Source organism: Aquarana catesbeiana, linkage group LG07, assembly GCF_042186555.1.
Source record: "Aquarana catesbeiana isolate 2022-GZ linkage group LG07, ASM4218655v1, whole genome shotgun sequence".
Taxonomy (NCBI): Eukaryota; Metazoa; Chordata; class Amphibia; order Anura; family Ranidae; genus Aquarana; species Aquarana catesbeiana.
In genome coordinates this window covers 154,450,154-154,477,642 of record NC_133330.1, presented here as the reverse complement: position 1 = coordinate 154,477,642, position 27,489 = coordinate 154,450,154, and the positions used below count along the sequence as shown (strand labels likewise).

The window sequence follows — 27,489 nt, the reverse complement described above, 5'->3', positions numbered from 1 at the left end:
GCGGACTTACATCCGGATTCCGGAATTGATGTATATCCGGTGCCTGTCAGAGTCGGGACAAGGTACACACCCTGCAGACAGTGCGGTACAGCGAGAGCTGACACGCAGATGTGGCCGGGATGCCGCAGAAGACAACGCCCCTTAGGGCGGGCATGGCTCAGGGCTGCAGCATAACAAAAAGGCGTGTCGCTAGACCCAAGACACAACCTTGGGCGTCCGTACGGGAGTCAATTGACAGGAGCAGGACAGGCCCGGACGGGGCATGCAATGTACCCAGAAGAGAGGGAAGAAAAAAAAAAAAACAAAAAAAACCCACCAACCACACACACCTACCATGCATGTATACACAACTTCTCCGTAATTACTTTGTTTAAACAATATATAAACACAAATATACATGAATATAAGTACCAATTAACTTCAATTTCAAATGCCCAACCAATGGGCAACCAGTGATGCCACCGTGCCGGTGGTAGCCGGGCCCACAACAAAGCCCCCACCCCGGGGTTCCACCAACCATGGATAATGACATGAGAAACACCGGAGAGAATAGACTAGAAAAACTGCAGTCAGCAAGGCCTGAGATATAAAGGGGACTAGTTGTCAACAGACACCTATCACATCTCCAAGAGGGGGGAAGCCATTCACAAAAAGGGCTTGTAGCTAATCCCCTCATTCAACCCTGTTGACCGGGTGGCCTGTAAAGATCCACCTGGTCTCCAACTGGAGAAGCTTGTTATCAATGTCCCCCAACGTTCATGTGGAGGTAGGTGTTCAAGACTGAAAAAAAACAATGCATTTAAGTTTGTAGTTGTGGTACAAACCCATGTGACGGCTTATGGGTGTCTCCATTTTGCTCTTGGATATCAGAGACACATGGTCCCGGATTCTGCAAAAAAAAAAAAGGACGCTTTGTTTTACCCATAGATACTGCGTAGCTTAGCATGTTGTCGATTGTATTTAGTAATGATCCGCGTGGATGTGAAAGATTTATCTTGCCTAGGTATAATTCTGGATTGGTCAAATGTATATGTGAATTTTAGATTGTATGTATTCACTTGTAAATTCTCCAAAAATCTTTGAAGGTCTCTTTTGATCCTGCCCATACCATGAATACATCATCGATGTATCTATGCCATGAAATTATCTGGCCAATATCCATCGACCTTGACTCGTCAGAGAAAAGGTCACGTTCCCACCCCCCCAGGTACAGGTTTGCGCAGGAGGGGGCACATTTGGCCCCCATAGCAACAACCTGCACCTGGAGGTAGTGGGAACCCTTCAAGATGAAAGCATTGTGCGTCAAGATAAATGCCAACAGCTCAATGACAAACTCATTATATCTTCATGAGTCAAGGTCGCGTTTGCATAGAAAGTCCTGCACAACCCCAACCCCTCTGGTACGTGGGATTGAGTTGTACAGGGCCTCTATGTCAATCGCGACCAGCCAGGCTCCTCTGGGTAGATGTACCCCATCCAAAGTCTTCAATAGTTCAATGGTGTCCTTGACATAGGAGAACAACCCCTTCATGTGTGGGTATAGGTACAGAGACAAGCCTCAAACCTTCTGGCACAAAGTCATTTGGAGTGATGAGACCAAGATTGAGCTTTTTGGCCACAACCATAAATGCTAGATTTGGAGAGGAGTCAACAAGGCCTATGATGAAAGGTACACAATCCCTACTATGAAACACAGAGGTGGATCGCTGATGTTTTGGGATGTGTGAGCTACAAAAAGCACAGGAAATTTGGTCAAAATTGATGGCAAGATGAATGCAGTATGTTATCAAAAAATACTGGAGGAACATTTGCATTCATCAGCCAGGAAGCTGTGCATGAGAGGTACTTGGACATTCCAAAATGACAATGATCCAAAACACAAGGCCAAGTCGACCTGTCATTGGCTACAGCAGAATAAAGTGAAGGTTATGGAGTGGTTATGGAGTGGGCATCTCAGTCTCCTAACCCCAATATCATTGAGCCACTCTGGGGAGATCTCAAACGTGCAGTTCATACAAGACAGCTGAAGAATTTACAGGAACTTAAGGCTTTTTGCCAAGAGGAATGTGCAGCTTTACTAGAAATTTTACCAAAAAAAAAAAAAAAAAAAATAGTAAAGTAAAATGAAGGGAAATTTTTTTTTGGTTGTGGATAGTGGAAAAGGATTAGCACACCTGAAAGGTTTTTATTGCTGTCTGCGTTAGGAGGAACACTGGAGAAAAGGATGCAAAATGAACACAATAATATAATTTTTGGTCATTTTAAAAAGAAAGTTTATACAGATGCAATTACTTACATCTTCACATCAAAGATTTTTGGCTCTTTTAGCATTGATTGGGCGAGGCGCTCTCGATGACTTTCTTCTGACCCAACTAACTAAACGGGAAAAAAAAAAAAAAAAAGGGGGAGTTAAGGAGTATAATACACTTTACAAAATTTTAGTTGTGTATAGAGAATATGCTAGAATTATACAAGAGATGAGGAACAGAGAATTTAGGAATGTGTGAGATAAGTTTACTCAAGGAGTATGATCTGTTGGGAGAAGAGTATTTTAAATTCAAGTCAACCCTGAGGAAGTCATGTGACCAGTGATGCAACACGTTGGATAGACGAGTGACCTCACTTCCGGTTGAGACCGGTGAGAAAGAGCAGCAGTTTGGTTGAGAGATTATATATATATATATATATATATATATATATATATATATATATATATATATATATATATATATTTTCGATGGAAGGGTCTTTATCTAATGGGAGTGTATTTCTGGCACTAAATGATAATATTCCCTAAATGGTACCACACTATGGGCATTTTTGTTATTTATTTTTTTGAGCATTTCCGCCTGGTAAACAGCAGGAGGTGGGCCTCTTAAAGGAACACACGCTTAAAAATGACCAAAACTCAGAAGCAGAGAAAGGTGAACTCCTTCTCAGGGGAAGCAAAGAGCACACTCAGCCTATATTTATTGGGTCTAGAATTAAAAAAGGATAAGTTTACCTTTGGGGACGCATTACATTTTCCATCCGATTTTAGGGTGGTTCAGATGCAAATTTTTGGAGCCAGCGGAAAGAGGGGGGGGATGAGCAAGCTTCCCCTCCCCCTGAACCAAACCAGGCTCAACACGTTGTTGATGTCTCCGGGTGGCCTCACCCCTTAACTATTTAAGAACTGTCAGAGGGCAGAGTAGGCAGACGGCAAGAGCCAGCGATGGGTGCAGAGCTTTTTTTTTCCCCGGGTCGGCAGCATTCATCATGATTGACGTTGGATCTACACAAAAGGGACATTGTTTTTGTAATAAAGGAATTTTTATAACAGTTTTTATCTTTGACACTTTTTGGTGAATGGGTACAACCTACCCCATACTCATTCTCTGCACCGCCTATATGTGAACTGGCTCCATAGAAAGCCGGTTTGGTTCACAAATCATGCGGTAAAAACGCATATATTTAAAAGGAAATAAACCCACACGTTAGAACAGCCCGAATTCTTTTCGGGTCCCCCACCAGTGCTCCTGGCTCCTCCCCTCTGCTGAGTGCACCCAATAGCAAGCCTCTTGCTGTGGGGGCACTTAAGCACGCTTGCTCCTGAGCCACACGTCGTGTCCATCCACACGCAGAGCGCAGCTCAGCCCCTCCCCCATTCTTTCCTGTATGTCTCAAGAGACACTTCATGTAGCCACTAAAACATGTGTTTTGCAAGCACGTTTAGGCATGTCAAGCATTTGGGTGTTCGTTCATTTCACTGTCCAGAACATTAATTTATTCTGGCCATTGAAATGAATGCTCAAGCACTAAATGCACCTAATGTTTAGATAAGTTTAAGTGCTTCAAGTGTTTTTTTTCTGTTTAAATGCTTCTCTCCTGAATTCACAAATGTTTTTTTTTCCCCCCAGCCTCTAAATGCTTTTGCTCCAATATGCCTATTAACGCCCATGTGTGCATGGGCACAGAGAGTAGTTTAGAGGCATAAAAAAAAAAAAAAAAAAAAGGCAGACACCTATAAAAGCGGTGTTTTTTTACGTCTTCTTTGCATGAGGCCTAAATGGCTACAATAATTGAGTGCAGTAGATAAAAGCTGAATTAGACTTACCGGCAAGTCCTTTTCGGAGAGTCTTCCAGGACAGCCCATGAGATCTAGGGCTCCTCCTACCAGGACAGGAAACACGTTAACGCCCACCGGATAAAAAGGTAATTTCTTCAGGCCCCATGTCAGTATTACTCAAGAACCGTAGGGCGTACCTGCAAAACATGCATAATACACATAGCTCCAGACATAACTGGGTGGGAATCTGGCTGTCCTGGAAGACTCTCAGAAAAGGAGTTACCGGTAAGTCAGCTTTTCTTAAGGTGTCTTCCAGGACAGCCCATGAGACGATGAGCCAGTCTAGGGAGGAACCACTGCCTGAAGGACCTTTTGACCAAACACCTGCTCCTGAGAAGAAAGGAGGTCCAGGCGATGATGTTTAACTAAGGTCGAAAAACTGGACCACGTGGCAGCCCTGTACATTTGTTCCGGTGAGGAATCAGCCCTTTCAGCCCAAGACGCAGACAAGGCTCTTGTTGAGTGCGCATTGACAAAAGGTAGGGAAACCTTTCTAACCTTGTAGGATTCAGCATTAGCGTGCTTTATCCACCTGGCTTTGGATGCTCCCTTTCCTTTGTGTGTCCCTGAAAAGAGCACAAATAAGGCTTCTGTTTTCCTAAAGGTTTTGGTGATTTCTATGTAGATGAGAAGGATTCTTCTAGTGTCTAGAAAACTAAAATGTTTTCTTTGTCGCCTTTCGGCATAATGAAAAATGTTGGTAGCACAATATCCTGAAATCTGTGAAAGGTACTTGCTACCTAAAACAGATTTTTGCATAACACAATCCGATCCTCAAAAACTGTGACAAAAGGCCCCCTGACTGAAAGGGCCTGCAACTCATTTACCCTACGAGCTGAGGCAATTGCCACAAGGAAAAACGGTCTTCAAGGTAAGCAATTTAACTGAAGCATCTTCCAGAGGCTCAAAGGGAAAATCCACCAGAGCCTGAAGGACTAGAGACCGGTCCCAAGTAGGACATGTTCTCACAGACACTGGCCTAGATCTAGAGATTGATTTAAATAATCTAGCTAAAGTGGGATTTTCAAGGAGAATACTGGGAGGAAAACAGCAATAGCGGCCGCCTGTACTTTTAAAAACGGAAAGACCTTTGTCGACACTCTCCTAAAAAAAAAAAAATTCCAAAATTGGTTAGAACGTCATGAGTCAATCTCTTATTTTCAGATAACCAAGAGTTAAATTTCTTGCAAACTTTGGAATATATGGCTCTAGTAACTGGCTTTCTACAATTGACCAGAGTTTTGACTGCTTTGTCTGAAAATCCCTGGGAGCTTAGTATTTTTTCTTCAGATACAAAGCTGTCAAGTTTAAAAGGATGCCACTTGCGGGTGTGACAATGGACCCTGGAGACAATAAGTCTTGTCTCTTTGGGAGGCTGACTGGAGGCTCTGAAACCAGAGTCTGCAGCAGGGAAAAGCATGGCATCTTGGACCAAAAAGGGGCTATTAAGATTAGATCTGTCTCTTCTAGAAGAAACTTCCGGAGGACTTCCGGGCTTAGCCTGATAGGCTGGAAGGCGTAACAGAGGCCGAATAAGCCAAGGATTCGCTAGAGCATCCATCCCCAGCGATCCCCAGGGAAAATAACTTTTCTGTTTTGCAACTGCTCCGATTTGCAAAAAGATCTGCCTTGGGAGATGCCCATCTGTCGGTAATTTCCGCAGAGACCTCCGGGTGGAGGGACCAATTGTCGCGACACACCTGGTAGTGGCGGAGATAATCTGCCAGATAGTTTTGCGTCCCCTTTAGGTGTACTGCTGTGATCAAGGCCAGATTCTCTCCCGTCCATAAGATTATAGCCCAGGGGATATTAATTGAAGGATCCGACTTCTCGTATGCCTCCTTGTTTGTGGAGGTATGCAACAGTAGTGATATTGTTGGATAGAATCTGGAGATTGTGACCCCCTGACCGCTGTCTGAAATGCTTCCACAGCTCTCTGAACCGCCAGAAGCTCTCTCTGATGAAGCCCTTGCTTCCCTAGGGGACCATCTTCCCTGTGCTCTTGCGCTGCTGAGATGGGCTCCCCATCCCCAGGAACTCGCATCCATTGTGATCCTCTGCGATATTAGAATTGACCATCGCAGACCTTTTGTCAGGTGAAGTTGCGACCTCCACCATCACAAGCCTCTTTTTACCATGTAGGGTATCAGAACTCTCGACTCTAGGGAACCTGTGTATCCGTCCCAGTTCTTTAGCAGAAACAGCTGCAGTGGTCGTTGGTGCAACCTCGCCCATGGAACTGAGGGAAAGCAAGAGGTCATCAGACCTACCGCTCTTGAGATTTTTGAGCGATATCCATTGATTGGTTTGCAACGCTGAAATTGCCTGAATCATCTGAGACCTTTTCCTGCGGGAAGAAAACCTTCTGACTTACTAAGCAAATTTCGGACACTAGATAAGTCACCCTCTGGGCCAGAATCAAGGAAGACTTCTCTCTGTTGATCAACCAAGCCAGCGACTCTAGGAAGTCTGGTACAATCTGGAGATCCGGCTCTTGTTTCTGGTAAGACTCTGCCACCACCAGGAGGTCATCTAGGTAAGGGATGATTGCAATTGCTTTTAACCTTAGCGGAGCCAGCGCTTCTCCCAGGACCTTTGTAAAGATGCGTGGGGCTGATGACAACACGAAGAGCAGGGCTTGGAATTGAAAGTGACGGATTTCCGTCCCCATCTTGACAACCAGTCTCAAAACGTTTTGGAAAGCTGATGAATAGGGGTTTGCAAATAAGCATCCCTCAAATCCAATGTGGCCATGAAGCAGTTCAGGTAAAGCAGATTTTTGATTGAAAACACAGTATCCATATGAAAATGCTTGTACCCGATCGAACAGTTTAGAGACCGGAGGTTCAGGATAAGCTGATATTTTCCCAACGGCTTCCTGATGACAAAAATATGGGTATAAAAGCCCTTGCCCTGATGCGGGGACTGGAATCAGGACTCTCTGATCTAATAAGTCTCCAATTTGGAGGCCCAGAGCTGTTGCCTTTACCCGATCTCGGGGAGGAATGGTGACTAACAATCTCTCTGGTGGCTGGGAAGAGAATTCCAGCCTGTGTCCATTGGTCACCAGGTCCAGGATAAATGGACTTGGGAGGTGACTGCCGCCCGCTGTGGGAGGAAGGCCCTCAATCTCTTAAAAAATGCGTCTATTTGTTTTAACCATACCTCCAGGTTCCTGGCTACACAAGTAGATGCCAAGGCTGGTTTAAGACTTACAATAGGAGAGTCCCAGGCCCTGCGTAGAAGGATATCTCCACATTTGAAATCAAGGTATAGGGGATGGCGCTGTGTAGAACAAAGGATGTGAAAGTGAGTATTTTTAAAGTGACAAGTGTTATGGTGCGTGACACAATCCTATATAAATAAAAATAATTTATAAATGAAAAACGAATAAATAATAATAAAAGAAGTGACCAGAAACTACTATATATTATAAAGTGATAAATACTTATTAAAATGTAGATAATTATATTCCTAATACATTAATATGTATATTGAACAACCTCAATCATTATTATAAAAACATGTGTTGATGAAACTACAAATTGACAAGTGTAAAAACTGCAAAAAATTGGTTGTCAGACCCCAGTGCAACACACACACTACAATTGTGCGAAAAACCGTTAAAAATTGAAAAATTAATTAAAACCAGTCCATAAACCAAGTGTATCAAAAAATGTGTATCAGAGATATATCAAAAATATATATATAAAAAAAAATTTATTTTTTTTCATAAAAAAGGTGTATCGAAAAATATATGTGTAGTCCCAAATAGTTCATATAGTGGTACTACACAGTGCAATAGATTGCATAGTGCTTTCCCAGAGGAATCTTCTAATCAATGGAGATCCGTGCAGTACTTTTAGCAATTCCCCCCAATTTGATTGCACTCACCGGAGCTCCCTGCCCCTGCAGGGGTATGAGCGTTTGATGTTGGTCCTCTGCTTCTAATCGCTCCGATCCCACCGGTGCCAATGTCCTTCCACTTAGCTCAATCCAGGTGAACCACTCGTTGAGGGGGAGGGGGATTCACTGCCCCTTGCTACAGCACATATCCCAACCAGGCTTCCACTTGCATGTATTAAATAAAAAATAAGAATAGCTTCATAGCGTAACTTTGTTGGTAACTATAAATTTATTATTATATAATACAGTCCAACAACACGACTGGATCCACTTAAACCAAATAAAAATTTACAAGAGAACGTTTTCATAAAGAGGAGGGGGAGCTCGCAGGCTCACTACCTCTCCATACAGTCCGGGGACGCAGCGCTGTTGGGAAAACTACCGCATGCGTTCCACCGGCCACTATACGCGGAAATGACGTTGTGCGTGCCAAGATAGTCCCGCCTTACGCGTTTCGTCATACGGACGTCATCAGAGGCGCCTCTGATGACGTCCGTATGACGAAACGTGTAAGGCGGGACTATCTTGGCACGCACGTCATTTCCGCGTATCGTGGTTCCGGGAACCAGGCCGGTGGAACGCAAGCGGTAGTTTTCCCAACAGCGCTGCGTCCCCGGACTGTATTAAGAGGTAGTGAGCCTGCGAGCTCCCCCTCCTCTTTATGAAAACGTTCTCTTGTAAATTTTTATTTGGTTTAAGTGGATCCAGTCGTGTTGTTGGACTGTATTATATAATAATAAATTTATAGTTACCAACAAAGTTACGCTATGAAGCTATTCTTATTTTTTATTTAATACATGCAAGTGGAAGCCTGGTTGGGATATGTGCTGTAGCAAGGGGTAGTGAATCCCCCTCCCCCTCAACGAGTGGTTTACCTGGATTGAGCTAAGTGGAAGGACATTGGCACCGGTGGGATCGGAGCGATTAGAAGCAGAGGACCAACATCAAACGCTCATACCCCTGCAGGGGCAGGGAGCTCCGGTGAGTGCAATCAAATTGGGGGGAATTGCTAAAAGTACTGCACGGATCTCCATTGATTAGAAGATTCCTCTGGGAAAGCACTATACAATCTATTGCACTGTGTATGGTACCACTATATGAACTATTTGGGACTACACATATATTTTTCGATACACCTTTTTTATGAAAAAAAAAAAAAAATAAAAATTTTTTTTATATATATATATATTTTTGATATATCTCCGATACACATTTTTTGATACCACTTGGTTTATGGACTGGTTTTAATTAATTTTTCAATTGTTAATGGTTTTTCGCACAAATTGTAGTGTGTGTGTTGCACTGGGGTCTGACAACCAATTTTTTGCAGTTTTTACACTTGTCAATTTGTAGTTTCATCAACACATGTTTTTATAATAATGATTGAGGTTGTTCAATATACATATTAATGTATTAGGAATATAATTATCTACATTTTAATAAGTATTTATCACTTTATAATATATAGTAGTTTCTGGTCACTTCCTTTATTATTTATTAGTTTTTCATTTATAAATTATTTTTATTTATATAGGATTGTATCACGCACCATAACACTTGTCACTTTAAAAATACTCACTTTCACATCCTTTGTTCTACACAGCGCCATCCCCTATACCTTGATTTCAACTCCTTTGGGGTAACACTGAGGTGTTCCCTACCTACATAGGGGGGCAGCAGTGCTTAAAAGTCTGAAGCGCGGACCCATTGATAGATTTAATATCTCCACATTTATCTATTGGATCCCTAAGCGCGCCCATGTCATCAAATGCTAGGCCTGTGTTTTGTTTTTTTAAAGAGGCATGTCTAACTTGGGGTTTTTGTTCCAAGGGTGTGCTGTGTCGTCCTCAAAACGGAAACCTGCTTTTAACCACTTCTGGACCGGCTCGCGCTGATATACGTCGGCGCTTTGATGAGGGTTATTGTTGTTATGGCAGCAGCTAGCTACCATAACCCTGGTATGCTCTTCTTCAGTGAACAGTCTGGTTTCAGATAAAGGTGGTCTCTGCGGCGGATTTGCTTACTGCTTACCAGAGGCGATCGGGTCCTCTCCCTGGCTTGGTATGGAGATGAGTGTGGGGGGGGGGGGGGGGGTGCAGATGCCCCCCACCCGTCTCCTTACCATTCCAGGGCGGAAGCGACGTCTAAACGTCACTTCCGCCCATAGCTCTTAAAAGCAACTTTTTTTTTTTTTTTTTTTTATTGCTTTTTGACCCCAGATCTCATATTTAAGAGGTCCTGTCATGCTTTTTTCCTATTATAATGGATTTTTTTTTTTTAAAAGAACATTGTAAAAATAAAAAATTGACAGTTACTTACCAGTAACTGCTTTTCTAGGATAACTTCCAGGATGGTACACCTGAGAGATGACTGGTCCACCTGACAGGAAACACAATAGACACATGAGGTTAAAAAGGCCCCTCCCTTCACCCTGCACCTCAGTTCTCCTAAAGTAATAGGTTATCCGGGTGTCAGAGAAACTCTTCTCGTAGTACTCACATCAAACCAGGGATGGGAAGTAGGCCTGCCGTCCTGGAAGATATCCTAGATAAGCAGTTACCGGTAAGTAACTGTCAATTTTCTCTAGTCATCCTCCAGGATGGCTTCGCCCATGTGGCTGTACGACAAATCTGTTCTATTGAGGCCCCAGCGGCCGCCAAAGATCTCGTTGAATGGGCTTTAAGGTTAACTGGTACTGGGGAACCTGTCTGCTCATAAGCCATTCCTATGGCTTGTCTGATCCACCTAGCCACTGTAGATCAAGATGCCTGTCCTCCTTTTCTAGGGCCGCTAAATAGAACCAAAAGATGACTCCACTTCCTGAAATCTTTCACTCTAAGGCCTCATGCACACTGCTGCTGGTAAATGGACGTTTAGGAGCAGTTGTCCGTTTTTTTTCAGCTGCCCATGAACTCTCTTCTATGTGATCTTATCAGTACATGTACAAAGTATGTCAGCAAGCACCTCCTGACATCTAATAACTTAAATTTTACCTCTCCTTCATTTTTCGGGTTTTCACAAAAGGGAGGGCAAAGTGATCTCTTGAGATCTATGAAAATGAGATGAGACCTTAGGAAGATATAGTGGGTCTTGTTTCAGCACCACTCTATCTTCCAGTACGAACAGCAAAGGCTCCTTAATTGACAGGGCCTGCAGGTCGCTTATCCTTCTGGCTGTAGTGATGCCCAGTAAAAAGGCTAACTTAAACGTCAAAAATTTTACTGAGATCTCCTGAGCTGGTTCAAAAGGCGCTTTCGTCAATGCCTTCAGGACCAGCGTTGGAGTCCATGGTGGGAATCTATTAATTTTAACGGGGGTTAACCTCTCCCTTGCTAGCAGAAATCTCTTCATCTGGGGCTCTAGCGCAAGCCTATAGTCCAAAAATACAGACAGGGCTGCTATCTGTACCTTTAGGGTGTTCGGGGCAATCCCCTTATCCACCCCGGCTTGTAAGAATTCAAGTACCACTGGTACCAAGAAATTCCAGATTCTTGAGTAGATCTTCCTAGTGACCGGTTTCCGGCTACTTAGGAGGGTCTCGATTACTCTATCGGAGCATCCCTTTTCTGAGAAATTCCCTCTCAAGCTATGCCGTCAACTTGAAGAACCCCGGGTCGGGGTGAAGGACTGGCCCTTGTAGAAGGAGATCCTGCCTGGGCGGGAGACGGAGTGGAGGAGAAATCAACCATTTTCTCTGAGTAGCAAACCATGTCTTCTTTGGCCACCATGGGGCCATCAGGATCAGCTTGCACTCTGAGTGGGCCAACCTCTGTAGAACCTGAGGTATTAAGGCTAGTGGAGGGAAAGCATATGCTAGGTGGCAACCCCAGTCCTGGGATAGGTCATCTACTCCCTGCAAGCCCCCCTCTCTGGTGAGAGAAAAAAAAAAAACGCTCAGCCTTTCTTTTCCCTCTGTGGGCGAAAAGGTCTATCTCTGGAAATCCAAACCTCTGACCTATCTGGAGGAACATGTCCTGTTTAATTCCCATTCCCCTTGCTGGATGGGCTGTCGGCTTATGAAATCTGCCACCACATTGGCAGTCCCCTTTATGTGGACCGCCGATATGGACTGAAGGTTTCCTTCTGCCCAACTTAGAATATCCAAGGCCAGGTTCAGGAGCTTCCTGGACCTCGTGCCACCCTGACTGTTCAGATAAGAGATAGCTGTTACGTTGTCTGACAGGACTTGGACCTCTAGTCTCTGAATCCTGCTTCAGAAATCCTTCAATGCCTGACCCACCGCAAGGAGCTCCCTGTGGTTGGAGGAGGACCTTGCCTGGGTCGGGGTCCAGGATCCTTGTGCTTGGAGGTTCCCCAAGTGAGCGCCCCAACCCCAAGCGCTTGCATCAGTGGTAATCCTTATAGAGTTCCACTGGACCCAGGGATGACCCAGCGTGAGCCTGTCCTGTCCTGACCCAGCCACCAATTTAGGGAGGTCCTTACCCTTGCTGAAATGGACACCTTTCCGTCCAGTGACTCCCTCTTTTTGTCCCAGGAGGATAGTAGGAAAAACTGCAACTACCTGGAATGGAGCTGAGCCCAGGGAACCGCTGGCATACAGGAGGTCATCAAGCCTAGGACCCTCATCCTGTCTGCGAGAGAACTCCCTGGGTTCCATTAGAGAGGAGACTGCCGTTACCACTTTTAACCTTTTTTCCTCTGGGAGAAAAAGTTTGAGCAAAAGTTTGAGCCCTGAAAAAAAAATGGTATCTCTGGATTTTCCCACTCCAGCTTGATCGTATCAAGAAGGGAACTATGCACAGGGAAAACTCTAGCCTTTTTCTTATGCATTCCCTCATACATAAGGTCATGTTTAGACATTCATATCTTCTCCTCTTCTATGTCCAGGGTCACATAGATAGCCTTCAACAAGTCATCAACATCCTCCAATGACAGCTTGTACCTTGAGCTCCTGACGGATTCTCTATCCTTGGGCCCTGCATCTGACCCTGATTCTTCCTGAGAAGAACGGGGAGATCTCGTTTCTTACTCAGAAGCCTCACTCGCCGCGCTCTGCGGCAGAACGCTAGGACCCACTGGAGATGGACCCTGTGAGGGGACCTGTATTTTAGCAATTAGGGATTAAAAAAAAAAAAAAAAAGGAAGAGCTGAATGTTGAGATTAGCTCATCCCTAACGCAGGTCAGCATTTTCTGACAGGACACTACTGGGTCATCTTTGACTAGGCTGTCTATGCAAGTGCGGCAGACTGCTTTGCTCCATGAGCAGCTCAATTTTTTCCTGCAAACTGCACATTTTCTTTTAGGTGGCTGCACTTGGGCCTTGTCCTAAGTCTTAGCCTGAAACAAAACACAAAATGACCCAGGATGTAATTTAAGCCACCCTAAACTCCATAACACCCACGTGCCAAAGAGAGGAAAAATGTGCCACTTTCACCAAGTTCCACAGGGTATTGGGGGGGGGGGGGACACACACACTCACAAGATATGCAAGAGGGTACAAGAACTCCAAGCTTACCTGTAATGTACTGGGGCCTGCATCCACTGCCTGTGCAGGTACTGTAGGGGAATCCATCCTGCCCCTGTGGTGGTCCGCAGCCTCTGCTGGGTCTTCACCTTTTTGAACACCAGCCGCTCAGAGTCCCCGTTCACACCGTTGGAGACCGGAACCAGCATCTCTAGCAACTGCTGGCGCCAGCCGCCCCAGAAGTGACCCGCCTGGTACTTTCTTTGGGGCCAGCTTGGAGCGCAATAGCTCTGCCCTCCCCACACATCTGTGGCTTCACTGCTTTCCCCTGCACACACTAAGCCAGGCTGTCAGTGGGGAAACATACCGCTATGCCTCCACGCGGCCCGCGCAATGGGGCTTAGACATCACCGCAGTCCTGGCTGTCCCCATGCGCTGAGAGCAAGGGACAGCAGCAACAAACCTACTCCCCCAATGGAAGTGCTGCTCTGGGACAGAGGAGAAGGTAGTAATACCCCCAACAGCAACAGGAGCATCACCCATGAGACTAGGGAAACCAGGTTCCAGGAAATCATGGTGGGAGAAACCTTAAATCAAGATCCCAATATTATTGTGCTAGGTAATACCCCTTTCCCCAGGCTACATTATGCTTAACTACTTCCCACCCGGCCAATGTACATAAACGGTCGGGTGGGCGCTCTCTCCTGAGTGGATGTTCAGGAACGTCCCTCAGAAGGAGGGGGATCGCGCGATCCGGACACGGAGCATCTCCAATCGGCAGGAGGGCTCTGATTGGCCCTCCTGATCACATGACGGCCATGTCCAATCACAGCCGTCATGTGATGTAAACACAGAGCCGGTTGCTAGGCAATCGGCTCTCCTCTCCTCACACAGAAGTTGTCGGAGAGGAGAGGGGATTGCTGCAGCCGGCTGGTGATCAGTGAGTATGAGCTGTTTTTTACAGCTTTTTACTCACTTATCACCAACTTAGTGTCACCACACATGTCCCTAAAACACCTGTCCCCCACACATCCCACTAGAATCACATGTCCCAATGATTATCTGCACACATATGTCCGTTATCACCTGCGCACATCTGTACATGATCATTTGCGTACATCTGTCCGTGATCACAGGAACCAATTATTACACACTTAACGGAAATATTTTTTAGCAAAAACATGTAGCAGAATACATTTTTGCTTAAATGTATGACAAAATTCGATTTTATTGGACTTCTTTTAAAACAGAAAGAAGAAAATATTGTTTTTTTTTTTCAAATTTCGCTTTTTTCGCTTATATTGCAAAAAATAAAAAAAACTGAGTCGTGAATAAATACCAACAAAAGAAAGCTCTATTTGTGTGAACAAAATGATAAAAATTTAATTTGGGTACAGCGTAGCATGACCACGCAATTGTCATTGAAAGTGCGAGAGCGCTGAAAGCTGAAAATTGGTCTAGGAAGGAAGGGGGCGAAAGTGCCCAGTATTGATGTGGTTAACTGCCTGCCGACCGGCACACGCCAATGTACGTCGGCACAATGGCACGGCTAGGCAAAAGGATGTACCTGTAAGTGCTTTTGAAATTGCGCGCCGGGAGCTCCGTGAGTCGGGTCGCGGGTCCCGCGGACTCGATCGCCGCGGGGACACCCGCGATCGCCTCACGGAGAGGAAGAATGGGGAGATGCTAAGGTAAACAAGCATCTCCCCATTCTGCCTAGTGACAGTGTCACTGATTTCTGCTCCCTGTCATCGGGAGCAGTGATCAGTGTAGTGACACTGCTAGCCCATCCCCCCTACAGTTAGAACACATCCCTAGGATACATTTAACCCCTCCCCCTAGTGGTTAACCCCTTCACTGCCAGTCACATTTACACAGTAATCAATGCGATTTTAATCGCACGGATCGCTGTATAAATGTGAATGGTCCCAAAACACTCCAAAATTGTCCGACGTGTCCGCCATAATGTTGCAGTCAAGATAAAAATCGCTGATCGCCGCCACTACCAGTAAAAAAAATAAAATAAAATAAAAATGCCATAAAACTATCCCCTATTTTGTAAACGCTATAACTTTTGTGCAAACCAATCAATAAACGCTTATTGCGATTTTTTTACCAAAAATATATAGAAGAATACATATCGGCCTAAACTGAGGAAAAAAAAAATGTTTGTTTATATATTTTTGGGGGATATTTATTATTGCAAAAAGCAAAAAATAATGCGTTTTTCAAAATTGTCGCTTTTTTTTTTTTTATAGCGCAAAAAATAAAAACCGCAGGGGTGATCAAATACCACCAAAAGAAAGCTCTATTTGTGGGAAAAAAAGGACGCCAATTTTGTTTGGGAGCCACGTCGCACGACTGCGCAATAGTCAGTTAAAGCGACGCAGTGCCGAATCGCAAAAAGTGCTCTGTTCAGGAAGGGGGTAAATTCTTCCGGGGCTGAAGTGGTTAAAAGGATTCAGTGAGGCATCTATTGAGCCCATTCTGCATCATGACTGTAAACCTAAGCACATGGCCAAAATCCTAGAGAGCTGTATGCAGCAAAAAAAAAAGTTATCATGCAACACATGGATGCACTGTCGCTGTATTGCCCCGATCTCAATATTATCAGGCCACTTTGGGCATTAGTTGCAAAAGCTAAACAACACGTCAGCCAAATTCTTCAGGGGAACTGGATGTTTGAAACCAGTAAAACTGTTGCCTCCAGACATGTGCAGTGGCCACTCTTGTGCATGTATTACTGAACTGAAACAACATGATGGGGATGAGCACCGTTCTGTGCAGCATTTATCTATTACAGGTATTTATACAGCACTTTACATATACATTCAGTCCCTGCCCTCAAGGAGCTTACAATCTGGGGTTCTTACCTTACATGCATACATATAGTAGGTGACATAGTTACATAGTAGGTGAGGTTGGGAAAAAAAAGACACAAGTCAAACCTGTGTGTGTGTGGGATTACATGTCAGTATTACATTGTCTATCTCTGTATGTTGTGGTCATTCAGGTGCTTATCCAAAAGTTTTTTTAAACTATTGATGCTCCCCGCTGAAACCACCGCCTGAGGAAGAGAATTCCACATCCTTGCCGCTCTTACAGTAAAGAACCCTCTACGCAGTTTAGGGTTAAACCTCTTTTCTTCGAATTGTAATGAGGGGTCACATGTCTTATTAAACTCCCTTCCGCAGAAAAGTTTTATCCCTATTGTGGGGTCAGCAGTATGGTATTTGTAAATTTAAATCATATCCCCTCTCAAGCGTCTCTTCTCCAGAGAGAAGTTCAGTGCTCGTAACCTTCCTTCATAGCCAATATCCTCCATTCCCTTTATTAGTTTTGTTGCCCTTCTCTGTACTCGCTTGTACACTTTTTTTTCCCCCTTTTCATTTGTACAGAGCTTGGCAGAACAGTGCTTCCCCAAAAAACAAAGAACAAAAAAAGTGAACTGTGAAATCACAGCACACAAAAAAAGTGCACAAGGGTACAGAATAGGACTAACCTTCAAAAGAGGAAGGACCTCATCCCCTGATACCCCTGGGGAGCAAGACTCCTGAAAAGGGCAAGGCACTCTGGTGTACCTAGGCCAAAGCCCGGTGGATCACGCTCCTTAGGGTCCTGCCAAAGCTAGTCCTCCAAGTACTTGGTGAGGACTCTTCCGAAGATATACCCCTGGTTGAGAAGAGGAAAACTGGAGTTAGACTTACCGATAACTCTGTTTCCAGGACAGCCCATGAGAAGCACCTCCTCCAACAGGAACAGGAAATACATCACCGAATACACTTTAAAAGACCGTCCCTCTGCTGAACTGGTCCATTTTAAAACAAGAACAAAAGGACAAAACCTTAAGGCCCCTTTTACACTTATACGACTTGTCCCACGATTTTGTACTGCAAAATCGTATGACAAGTCATTCTCCATGATTTTCAATGACTACCATTCATATTGGCACGACTTTAAGTCGTGCCGACTTGAAAGTAGTCCCTGCACTACTTTGGTCCAACTTCTATGCGAGTTGTACTCCATAGACCTCAATGTTAAACCCTGAAGTAGCATGCAAGTCGTGCCTGAATAATATAGACACGACTTCAGTACGACTTTGTAAGCACAAGCCTGGCCTCGCTATTCGGGAAAGGAAAACTTTTCTTTCCTTTCCCGATGAGCGACAGGCAGTGCTGACAGCTGTCTGGTATTAATCCAGAGGGGGAACGCCGCGCCAAGTTTTAAATGAAAAAACCGGCGTGGGTCCCCCCCCCCCCATACCAGGCCCTTAGGTCTGGTATGGATTGTAAGGGGAACCCCCTACGCCGAAAAATCGGCGTGTGGTCCCCCCCAAAATCCATACCAGACCCTTATCCGAGCACGCAGCCCGGCCGGTCAGGAATGGGGGTGGGGATGAGCTGGCGGCCCCCCCCCTCCTGGACCGTACCAGGCCGCATGCCCTCAACATGGGGGGTGGGTGCTTTGGGGCATGGGGGGGCGCAGTGCGGCCCCCCCACCCCAAAGCACCTTGTCCCCATGTTGATGAGGACAAGGGCCTCTTCCCGACAACCCTGGCCGTTGGTTGTCGGGGTCTGCGGGCGGGGGCTTATCGGAATCTGGTAGCCCCCTTTAATAAGGGGGCCCCCAGATCCCGGCCCCCCACCCTATGTGAATGAGTATGGGGTACATGGTACCCCTACCCATTCACCTAGGGAAAAAAGCGTCAAAAAACACAGTACACAGGTTTTTAAAATAATTTATTAGGCAGCTCCGGGATCTTCTTCCGACTTCGGGGGTCCTCTTCCGACTTCGGGGGTCTCTCCGCCGTCTCCTCCCGGTGTCCACATCTTCTGCCGGCTCCTCCGCTATCTTCTGCAGCTCAATTGCTAGCGGTGGTCCGGACTTCTGCCTTCTTCTTTTCTTCCAGAGATGTTGACACGACGCTCTCTCCAGCCAGAATGGTCTCTGTGCGCTCCGCAAGGGACTTATATAGGCGGTGACCCCGCCCCTTTATGCCGTCACAGTCCCTGGGCATGCTGGGTCTGTGACGTTTTAGGAGGCGTGGTCACCGGGTGATGACCACGCCCCCTTATGACGGCACAGTCCCAGCATGCCCCGGGACAGTGACCTCATAAGGGGGCGGGTCCACCGCCTATATAAGTCCCTTGCGGAGCGCACAGAGACCATTCTGGCTGGAGAGAGCGTCGTGTCAACATCTCTGGAAGAAAAGAAGAAGGCAGAAGTCCGGACCACCGCTAGCAATTGAGCTGCAGAAGATAGAGGAGGAGCCGGCAGAAGATGTGGACACCAGGAGGAGACGGCGGAGAGACCCCCGAAGTCGGAAGAGGACCCCCGAAGTCGGAAGAAGATCCCGGAGCTGCCTAATAAATTATTTTAAAAACCTGTGTACTGTGTTTTTTATTGACACTTTTTTCCCTAGGTGAATGGGTAGGGGTACCATGTACCCCATACTCACTCACATAGGGTGGGGGGCCGGGATCTGGGGGCCCCCTTATTAAAGGGGGCTCCCAGATTCCGATAAGCCCCCCGCCCGCAGACCCCGACAACCAACGGCCAGGGTTGTCGGGAAGAGGCCCTTGTCCTCATCAACATGGGGACAAGGTGCTTTGGGGTGGGGGGGCCGCACTGCGCCCCCCATGCCCCAAAGCATCCACCCCCCATGTTGAGGGCATGCGGCCTGGTACGGTCCAGGAGGGGGGGCCGCTAGCTCGTCCCCACCCCCATTCCTGACCGGCCGGGCTGCGTGCTCGGATAAGGGTCTGGTATGGATTTTGGGGGACCCCCGCGCCGATTTTTCGGCGTAGGGGGTTCCCCTTACAATCCATACCAGACCTAAGGGCCTGGTATGCCCCCGGGGGGGAACCCACGCCGTTTTTTTCATTTAAAACTTGGCATGGAGTTCCCCCTTATGATTCATACCAACCACTGCATGTTTTCATTTGTTAATGCCAAAAACGTGGCAAAGTAGTACGGCTCCCAAATCGCGGTAAAATCGCGGCAAATCGCGGCCGCGAAATCACGGTAAAATCGTGCGACTTTGAAGTCGTATAAGTGTGAAAGGGGCCTAAAGCATATACAAACATAACCATTAACATAAGGGCAGGAACCAGGCTGTCCTGGAAGACTTCTAGAAACAGTTACCGGTAAGTAACATTGGTTTTCCCCAGTCATCTTCCAGGACAGCCCATGAGAGGATTAGCAAGAACTTACTATATTAGGGAAAGTCATTAAAAATCCAAAAGACCTTTACCACCCTTGGAAATACCATACTTATCATAGATATGGTGGGCCCAGTCATCTTAAATTCTCAATAGAGACTAGCCCCAACTAGGGTGGAGAGATAAAAACCGCCATCCTATATAGAATATAAAACATAAGGATCTGCTACAAAGGCATATGTCTAGTGACAAAGCTCATGCCTTGAGACATACATTATCCCTTCAGGAACCCATGTTAATTTCCATGAACACATACACACATATACATATATACACACACACACACACACACACACACACACACACAGCTTTGTTATATGGAGACCGCACTGATATTCCGAGCAATACCTAAACCCCAAGCTACAAGGCACCCACTGCCATCTGAAAAGACTAAGCAATAGGGAGTCTGCCTAAAATGCCGACCTGACTACCGTACTTTACAGATTATGGAATGCCAAAAATTCACAAGAACAAGCTTCCAAATGCACTCCCTAAATGCACATATAACCTCACTCATTGCTGAAGATGAGGAGGCACTGCTGCTGGCTGTGTTTGTCAGAGCCTTATGTGAAGTGACAGAAGATATGCAACCAAGTTGCTGCCCTTATGTTCTGCCTTTGCCAGCCATGGCTTTTAGCGCCCCTTGCAGATTTGGAAAACATGCAGGACTCTGATGGCATGGTTGGATCTGAACCGATAACCCCCGGGGCCGACAGGTAGAAGCACCAAGCCACTGCGCTGCCTATGAAAAATATGGTTATACCCCTGTACCAACATTTCTTTTGGCACAAAGACACACACTACATACATGCAGCAGTATAAACTATCCTATACCTCTTCCGTGACCTCATGTGTAGAGGATAACATTTTAATATAGGATAAACACAACCCCAAAATGCATAAGTACAAAATGCATGACCTGCGGACTTAGGGTTGCAACATCTACACCAAGTAAAGCAAAGACATTCCTTAAAAAAGTTTCTATCCATGCGCAAGGAAGTTCTGAAGAGGGAACCACTGGGGTACAAGATATGAGTGCTGGGGGTATCTAAGTAATTTACAAGTAAAGCACTTGTAAAAAGCTGTAACGTTAATGGTTCTAGCATTACACTAGTGCTGCAGAGAAAGCCCATAATATTGTCTATACGTTCTAAATAGATGACACAGTCACTACTAGGAAGTCATGCAGAGGTCTAAAACTGATCTAGGATGGATAACACCAAAGAGCACAAGAATCACCCATGGCCTGTCAGTCCTAGTGTTAAAACACTAATTGGCTGCAGAACTCTGTTACCAAACTGTATAAAACATTACCTAGATTGCTAACACTGTGGAATGGGATGGACATCAGAAGTACACGAGTACAACAAATATCCTGGCAAGTGCTTATAGTGTAACTGGCTGCAACACCAGACTAAACCAAGTGCTGACATGCAGTAGGAGACATTACATGAAATGTATTATATCTATGCAATATATCAGCACACACACAGACAAAGGTTAATATGGTGGTGAAAGAGTTAAATATCTACTGCTGACACTTAAAAGGGGACACACACATATATAAAAACACAAAACACCAACACTTTCCCCCAATTGTCAAGTCTACTAGATAGTCCTAAAAAACAAGTAACAAACAACATCCACATCTTCTTCCTCTCCCCTTAAAGCGGAGGAAGATGTCCTTTTACTTGGACCTATTGCATGAATCCAGCTGAGACGTAGTAGTGGGGCCAGTAAAACCCCACCCAATCCACCTTCTAGGGGTCCCCTACAGCCCATCGCACAGGGGTAGGGGATCTTGGCACTAGTCAGGCTCATTATCCTCCCTGGTAAATAGGGGGGGGGCCAACAGTGCCCTGTGTGATGGAGATATTGAATTCCATATTTATATCAATGAGATTCAAGCGTACCATCGTGAGGACTTTCTAATTAGATTACCATGCCCCATTTTGTATGACGTGTATGTATCTATCTATCTATCTATCTATATGTGTGTGTATATGTATATAATATATATTTATGGGTGTATATAGGTGTATTTTTTTATAGGAACATGTGTACTAGAAGGTGGGCCTATTTACTGTTTTGGCATCTCAAACACACCTTTTGTGTTGGTCTGCTATCCGCATAGTAACTAAGTTACCCTATTGTTCGTAGAGAGAGCCAGGGCAGACATTGCGTCTCTCGAGTCCTTGTAATGCTAATTTATGTTATATCACAGAGGGCTGACGGTTGGAAATCAAGAGATAGTTAAACAGGTACTCAGGTTCTCAGACAGAATGGCACTGGAGTTCTTAAAATCTTAGCATGAACTTCTGGACAGCTTCAGATGCGACCAATCAGAAGCCAACTTAACCAATGAACTTTAGGCTTCAGGGGTAGCCAATCAGGATTCAATGCCACTTCTGAACCAATGAGGTGACTCTGAGTTCTGATTGGTGGGAGTGGGTTCTAACAACATAAAACCAAAAAACTGGAGAGGCTAGGGTTCTTCGGCTGAAGGTCTAGATGAAGGATGGTTACGTAAGACTTCCCCATACAATGTATCTCTATGTCTCTTTTCTTTCCTGTAACCTTTTCTATCGTAGGATTTGGCCTTAATACCTTATTAATCTCTTGATAGCATGGGTATGACCATTATAGCAATATTTATTATCATTGGTAACATTGTTGTTTTTAAGGTTGTATCATTTATGTTATAGTTGCTATTAACACAAGTTTATTTTCTGTACAATAGTAAGTTTAAATAAATTAGATTGTTACCCTTTTCGAACAGGTATCATTCGTCCTTAATTTCATGGGTTGATTCATATATAGATAAAAGGTTTTAATCACGTATGTATCATCAAGTATATAAGTGAGGTATGTATAAAGGTAGCCAAGTCACCTGTCACATTAACCCCAACTCAAGGGGCCCCAGGTGACAAATTACAGGCTAGGTGACAACCTAGGAGCAAGCACAAGTGAAAGTAGGTAGGTACAGCAACCTCCATCTTTCCTGTGTCCTCCTGGTGCCAAGGGCGTCTGTATCCGTCTGAGCTGTAGTCTGCATTAAGCCCAAAATGCAGTATTAGCTCCTGTAGCTTCCCGACAGCCTGTGCTTGAAGGAAATGCTATTTAAAAAAGGCACCAGCTAGCCCTTCCCCTACGCCGAAAAAGAGGCTTGGAACCAGAGCCTCCAGAGCCTAGAAATTACTTTTCCCCTACCAGGATTACTGGCTGTGCATCATCCGGTCACACAGGAACACTGACAGGCCACAACCCAACGCAGCCACTGTGCAAGCCCCTGCCCAAAAATGTCCTATAGTGCAGACAATGCACGCACACAGACACTTGGACTGGGAACCCACCCTGCCTGTGCCGGTTCCTGTCAAGGGGGTATGCCATTTCCAGTCATGGCCTTCGCCAGCCACAGAATGAGAAAGAGAACCAAGCTACCACCTTCCTCTCCGGAGTAGTCTTGGAGGGTCATCTTGCAGAAAATCGTACTAGCTGCTCCCAGTGGAGCCAGAGAACAGAGGCCTACCTTACCCAGGTTCCAGGTGATGCATCTCCTCCGTCAGGAGGAAACACGAAAAATTGACCAGCAGAGGGACTGCTTTTTAAAGTGTATTGATGATGTGTTTCCTGCTCCTGCTGGAGAAGGTGCTTCTCTCATGGGCTGTCCTAAAAGACGACTGGGGAAAAAGGCTTGGCCACAGATCCTCTCCCCCTGCCATCAGGGCAGGCCTCAACCAACCTGCACGATCACTGTCTGTGCAAGAAAAACAAACACATGTGCATGCATACATATAAGTGTTAAAGTGGTTCTAAAGGCAGGTTTTTTTAATTCTATGCATTAAGATAAAAAAACCTATGTGCCACAGCCCCCTAATACTTACCTGAGCCCTATCTCAATCCAGCGATGTTGCACGGGAGACTCGGATGTCCGGAACTCTCTCTGCTTTGGCTTCCGCTGCTGTCAAAGTCAGTGAGCCAATGAGGAGAAGGACGAGGACGAACAACGTGGCTCCATGTCTGAATGGACACACAAAGCAACAGCTCAGCTTGGGTGCCCCCATAGTAAGCTGCTTGCTTACTCAGCGGAAAGGAGGGACCAAGAGCGCCGGTGAGGGACCATAGAAGAGGATCTGGGCTGCTCTGTGCAAAACCACTGCACAGAGCAAGCAAGTACAACATTTTTATTTTTTTTTGTTTAAAATTAAACAAACAAGACTTTTATATGCCACCTGGCAGCACTAGGGTCATTGGTTCAAATCCCAACCATGACACTACGTGCGTGGACTTTGCCTGTACCTGCGTAGGTTTCCTCCAGGTACTCAGTTTCCTTCCACACTCCACAGACATGCTAGTTAGGAAAATTACTGTAAGCTCCTTGAGGGCAGGGACTGATGTAAATGTACATTTCCAAAGATGAAGACTGCTCTCCAAGACTGTATGTGAACACACTGCAAAGTATATTTCCATGGACAAGAAGTTTAAAAGGCTAAAAATAAAACCTATGTGGCTCACATCCAAAGTAAAAAAAAAAAAAAAACAAACAAACCACACACCTATAAAGAAAAGAGCTTATAAAAATTAAGAAACACTATTATCATTTAAATGTTACAAAGAATATAACAGAATAAGTGAAAAGAAAATAAAGGACACAAAAATTCAAAAAGAGCAACAGATTGCAAAAGATAGGACAACCCCCAAACAATTCTTCAAATATATTAATAGGAAAAAAGTCAGGTCTGAGCATGTAGGCCCTTCACAAAATCATCTGGAGAGGGTGACTGGGGACAAACAATTTATTAAATACTTTCTTCAGCTCTGGGTATACAAAGGCGCATGGGGGAGTTCATGTCCAAAATGGGGATGATGTTGACACAGCCCCAAATGAACCACTGTGGCTCAAAATTGATATGGTCCAGAAATATTTAGACAGAATTAATGGTGAATAAAGCACCCGGACAATATGGCATACACCTACGGATCCTAAAAGAATTGAACTCTGTCATTTCTAATTTTTAGGGACTCTAATGACTGGAATAGTACCATTGGATTGGCATAAGGCCAATGTGTTGCATATATTTAAAAAGGGATCAAAGTCTTTACCAAATAACTATAGACCTGTTAGTTTAACTTCTATATTTGCGAAGATACTGGAGAGTTTAAAGTGTTAAAAAATATGGATCTTGTTCCTTTAAAGCATGAACAACAGCACAGTGCTTGTTCTGTGTAATTTAGCCCTTTCTATCACCTGAAATAACTGGCTGATCCTGCCTTCTCTCCCTGTAAACTGACCATGGTTTCTCAGGGCTGATGAGCCCTGACACCGTGGTCAGTTTATGTGCCTCCATCATCAGCTCGCTCCTCTGTTCTCCTTTTCCCCCTCCCTGCAAGCTAGTGCCAGTGGCCACCCCTCCCATCCTGGTGCTAAAATTACTTTTACATTTTCAGAAGTTCTTTTTTTATTATATAAAGCACACACACAGGGGCACATAGCAGAGAGGATTGTATGAAGAAGACACAGTGGCTTAACAACCACTTTAATAAGACCACATAGATGAGTTCTTGCTGGAAAAAAAAAATATTCAAAGTAACAGACAGCATGGATTCATGAAAGACATAAGTTGTCAAACAAATCTGATTTCTTTTTAGGAGGAGGTGAGCAAAACCTTTGACCTTGCTTTGTGCACTGGTCCAAATCATTTGGTGGGGGGTGGGGGGGGGGGGGATTATGGTGTAGAGCTGTTTTTCAGGGGTTGGGCTTAGCCCCTTAGTTCCAGTAAAGGGAACGCTTAAAGCATATCAAGACATTTTGGACAAGTTCATGCTCCAAACCTTGTGGGAACAGTTTGGGGATGGCCCTTCCTGTTCCAACATAAGATAAGGGGAGAGGGTGCTGCGCGAACCAGAGAAATAAACAAGATAGTAAAGTATAAAGGATCTCTAGAGGGGTGGTAAACTTAATTGAAGGGGATTGCGGATATCAGAATATCATGCTGCTAATCCCATATCAATAAGGGCAAGGTAGGACGAATAATTGTAATAGATGAATAATGTGCATATGGAAAATCCGTATACACCAATCAGACTTAAAAAAAAAATGTACTGACATAAGCTGAGCACAGTAACAATAAAACCACTTATATAGTTGGAAAATGTGCAAACTGCAAAAATCAATAGGACCGTGCAAAAACGCATGAAAGGTGCATAGTGCTGAGTGGCCTTATACTCTGATGCTATAAATATGTGCCAACAGTAACCTCTGTGTAATATATCAGAATATCATGCCGCTATTTTAATATCCATATGGGTGAATAAAGCAAATCTGGCAATAGATCAAATATATGTGAATAATGCTAATGTGCCAATATACTTAAAATAAATATACTAACATATATGGACAAACATCTAATTATGAAAGCATATAAATGTGCAACCTGCATAAAGCAATAATCAATAGTAACGTGCAAAAACACATAAAAAGTGCATAGTGCTAAGTGCTCTTAAAATATTCTGTATAACTCACACAGTGTACCAACGATGCTTCTAAACATTATAACAAATAGCAGATACCATAACATGCATCTGTGTATAAAGTGAAAAACACAATTAAATGGTAATGTCCACAGTGCAACAGTGGTGATGTCCTTATGGCGCAGTAAAAAGATTCATTGTGCTCAAAAAATAGCGACAATGAAGTGAGGTGCCAGAGGGGTGGCAGACAAATAAATCCTCTTCGTGCAATAACACACTTAAGTAAGCAGTGGCCCCTTACCTAGCGGTGCTAGGTACAACCGCATAAATCAGCTAGCTGGTGGTTGTGGTCTTTACTTGGGGTCCTGGGGTGCACGGGTTCTGTCACTGCTTCCACGCCTGGTGGTGCTCGATAAGTAGCAAGCTAATATAGGTGGCTGTGGTCTTTAGGTAATGGTCCTGGACCAGCGCGGGTCTTATCTCCACTTCCGTTCCTCACATTGGGGTGTACCAATAATAAAAGGACAAGGGGGTACCGCATAGTGTAGTAGGTTTAAACAATGGATTTTTTATTAAAACAGATACAGGTACTCACATAGAAAATTTCAGACCGGTGTCAAACTCCTACGAGCAGCGAGCTCGTTAGCCTCAATCAATCTGAAGTGCCCATTCAGTCCCTACGCGTGACGTCACCGATCACATGACTTCATCAGGGGATTGATTGCGCACCAATGCAAAAAGCAAGGTTCATAAAGACATGGATATGCGAGTTTGGGGTGGAGGAACTTGACTGGCATACACAGAGTCCTGACGTCAACCCAATAGAACACCTTTGGGATGAATTAGAGTGGAGACTGCGAGCCAGTCCTTCTCGCCCAACACCAGTGCCTGACCTCCCATATGCATTTCTGGAAGAATGGTCAAACATTCCCATAGTCACACTCCTAAACCTTGTGGACAGCCTTCCCAGAAGAGTTGAAATGGTTATAGCTGCAAAGCGCAGGCCAACTGAATATTGAAACTTACAGACTAAGGCACCATTAAATTTCATGTGCGAGTAAAGGAAGGTCTCCCAATACCTTTGACAATATAGTAAGCGTGGAAAAATGTTATAATTATATAATATATACACTTCCACCCCCCCCCCCCCACCACCACCACCACCACTTGGTTAAACTAGGTGGACTTTTTTTTCTGCCCCACTGGGCGGATATATTTGACAGACTCCGCTTGCTTAGAGAGGGATCTCCCCGCTGAGCAAGCGGAGGCCGTCAAATGTATCCACCCTGTGGAGCTGAAAAAAAAGGCAAAAGTCTATCTAGTTTAACCAATTGGAGGAGGAAAAAATAAAAGAAGT

At 44.9% G+C, this 27,489-nt stretch overlaps 1 protein-coding gene across 3 annotated transcripts in view; it reads right to left on the bottom strand.

Annotated features, from left to right (window-relative positions):
• Window positions 1-27,489, bottom strand: part of CENPM (centromere protein M) — a 194,921-nt gene that overhangs the window by 146,821 nt on the left and 20,611 nt on the right. For all 3 annotated transcript variants that reach the window (XM_073592751.1, XM_073592753.1, XM_073592752.1), the window contains exon 2: window positions 2,297-2,376. In XM_073592751.1, the coding sequence (XP_073448852.1) occupies window positions 2,297-2,376 (80 nt within the window). The remainder of the gene's footprint in view (window positions 1-2,296; window positions 2,377-27,489) is intronic.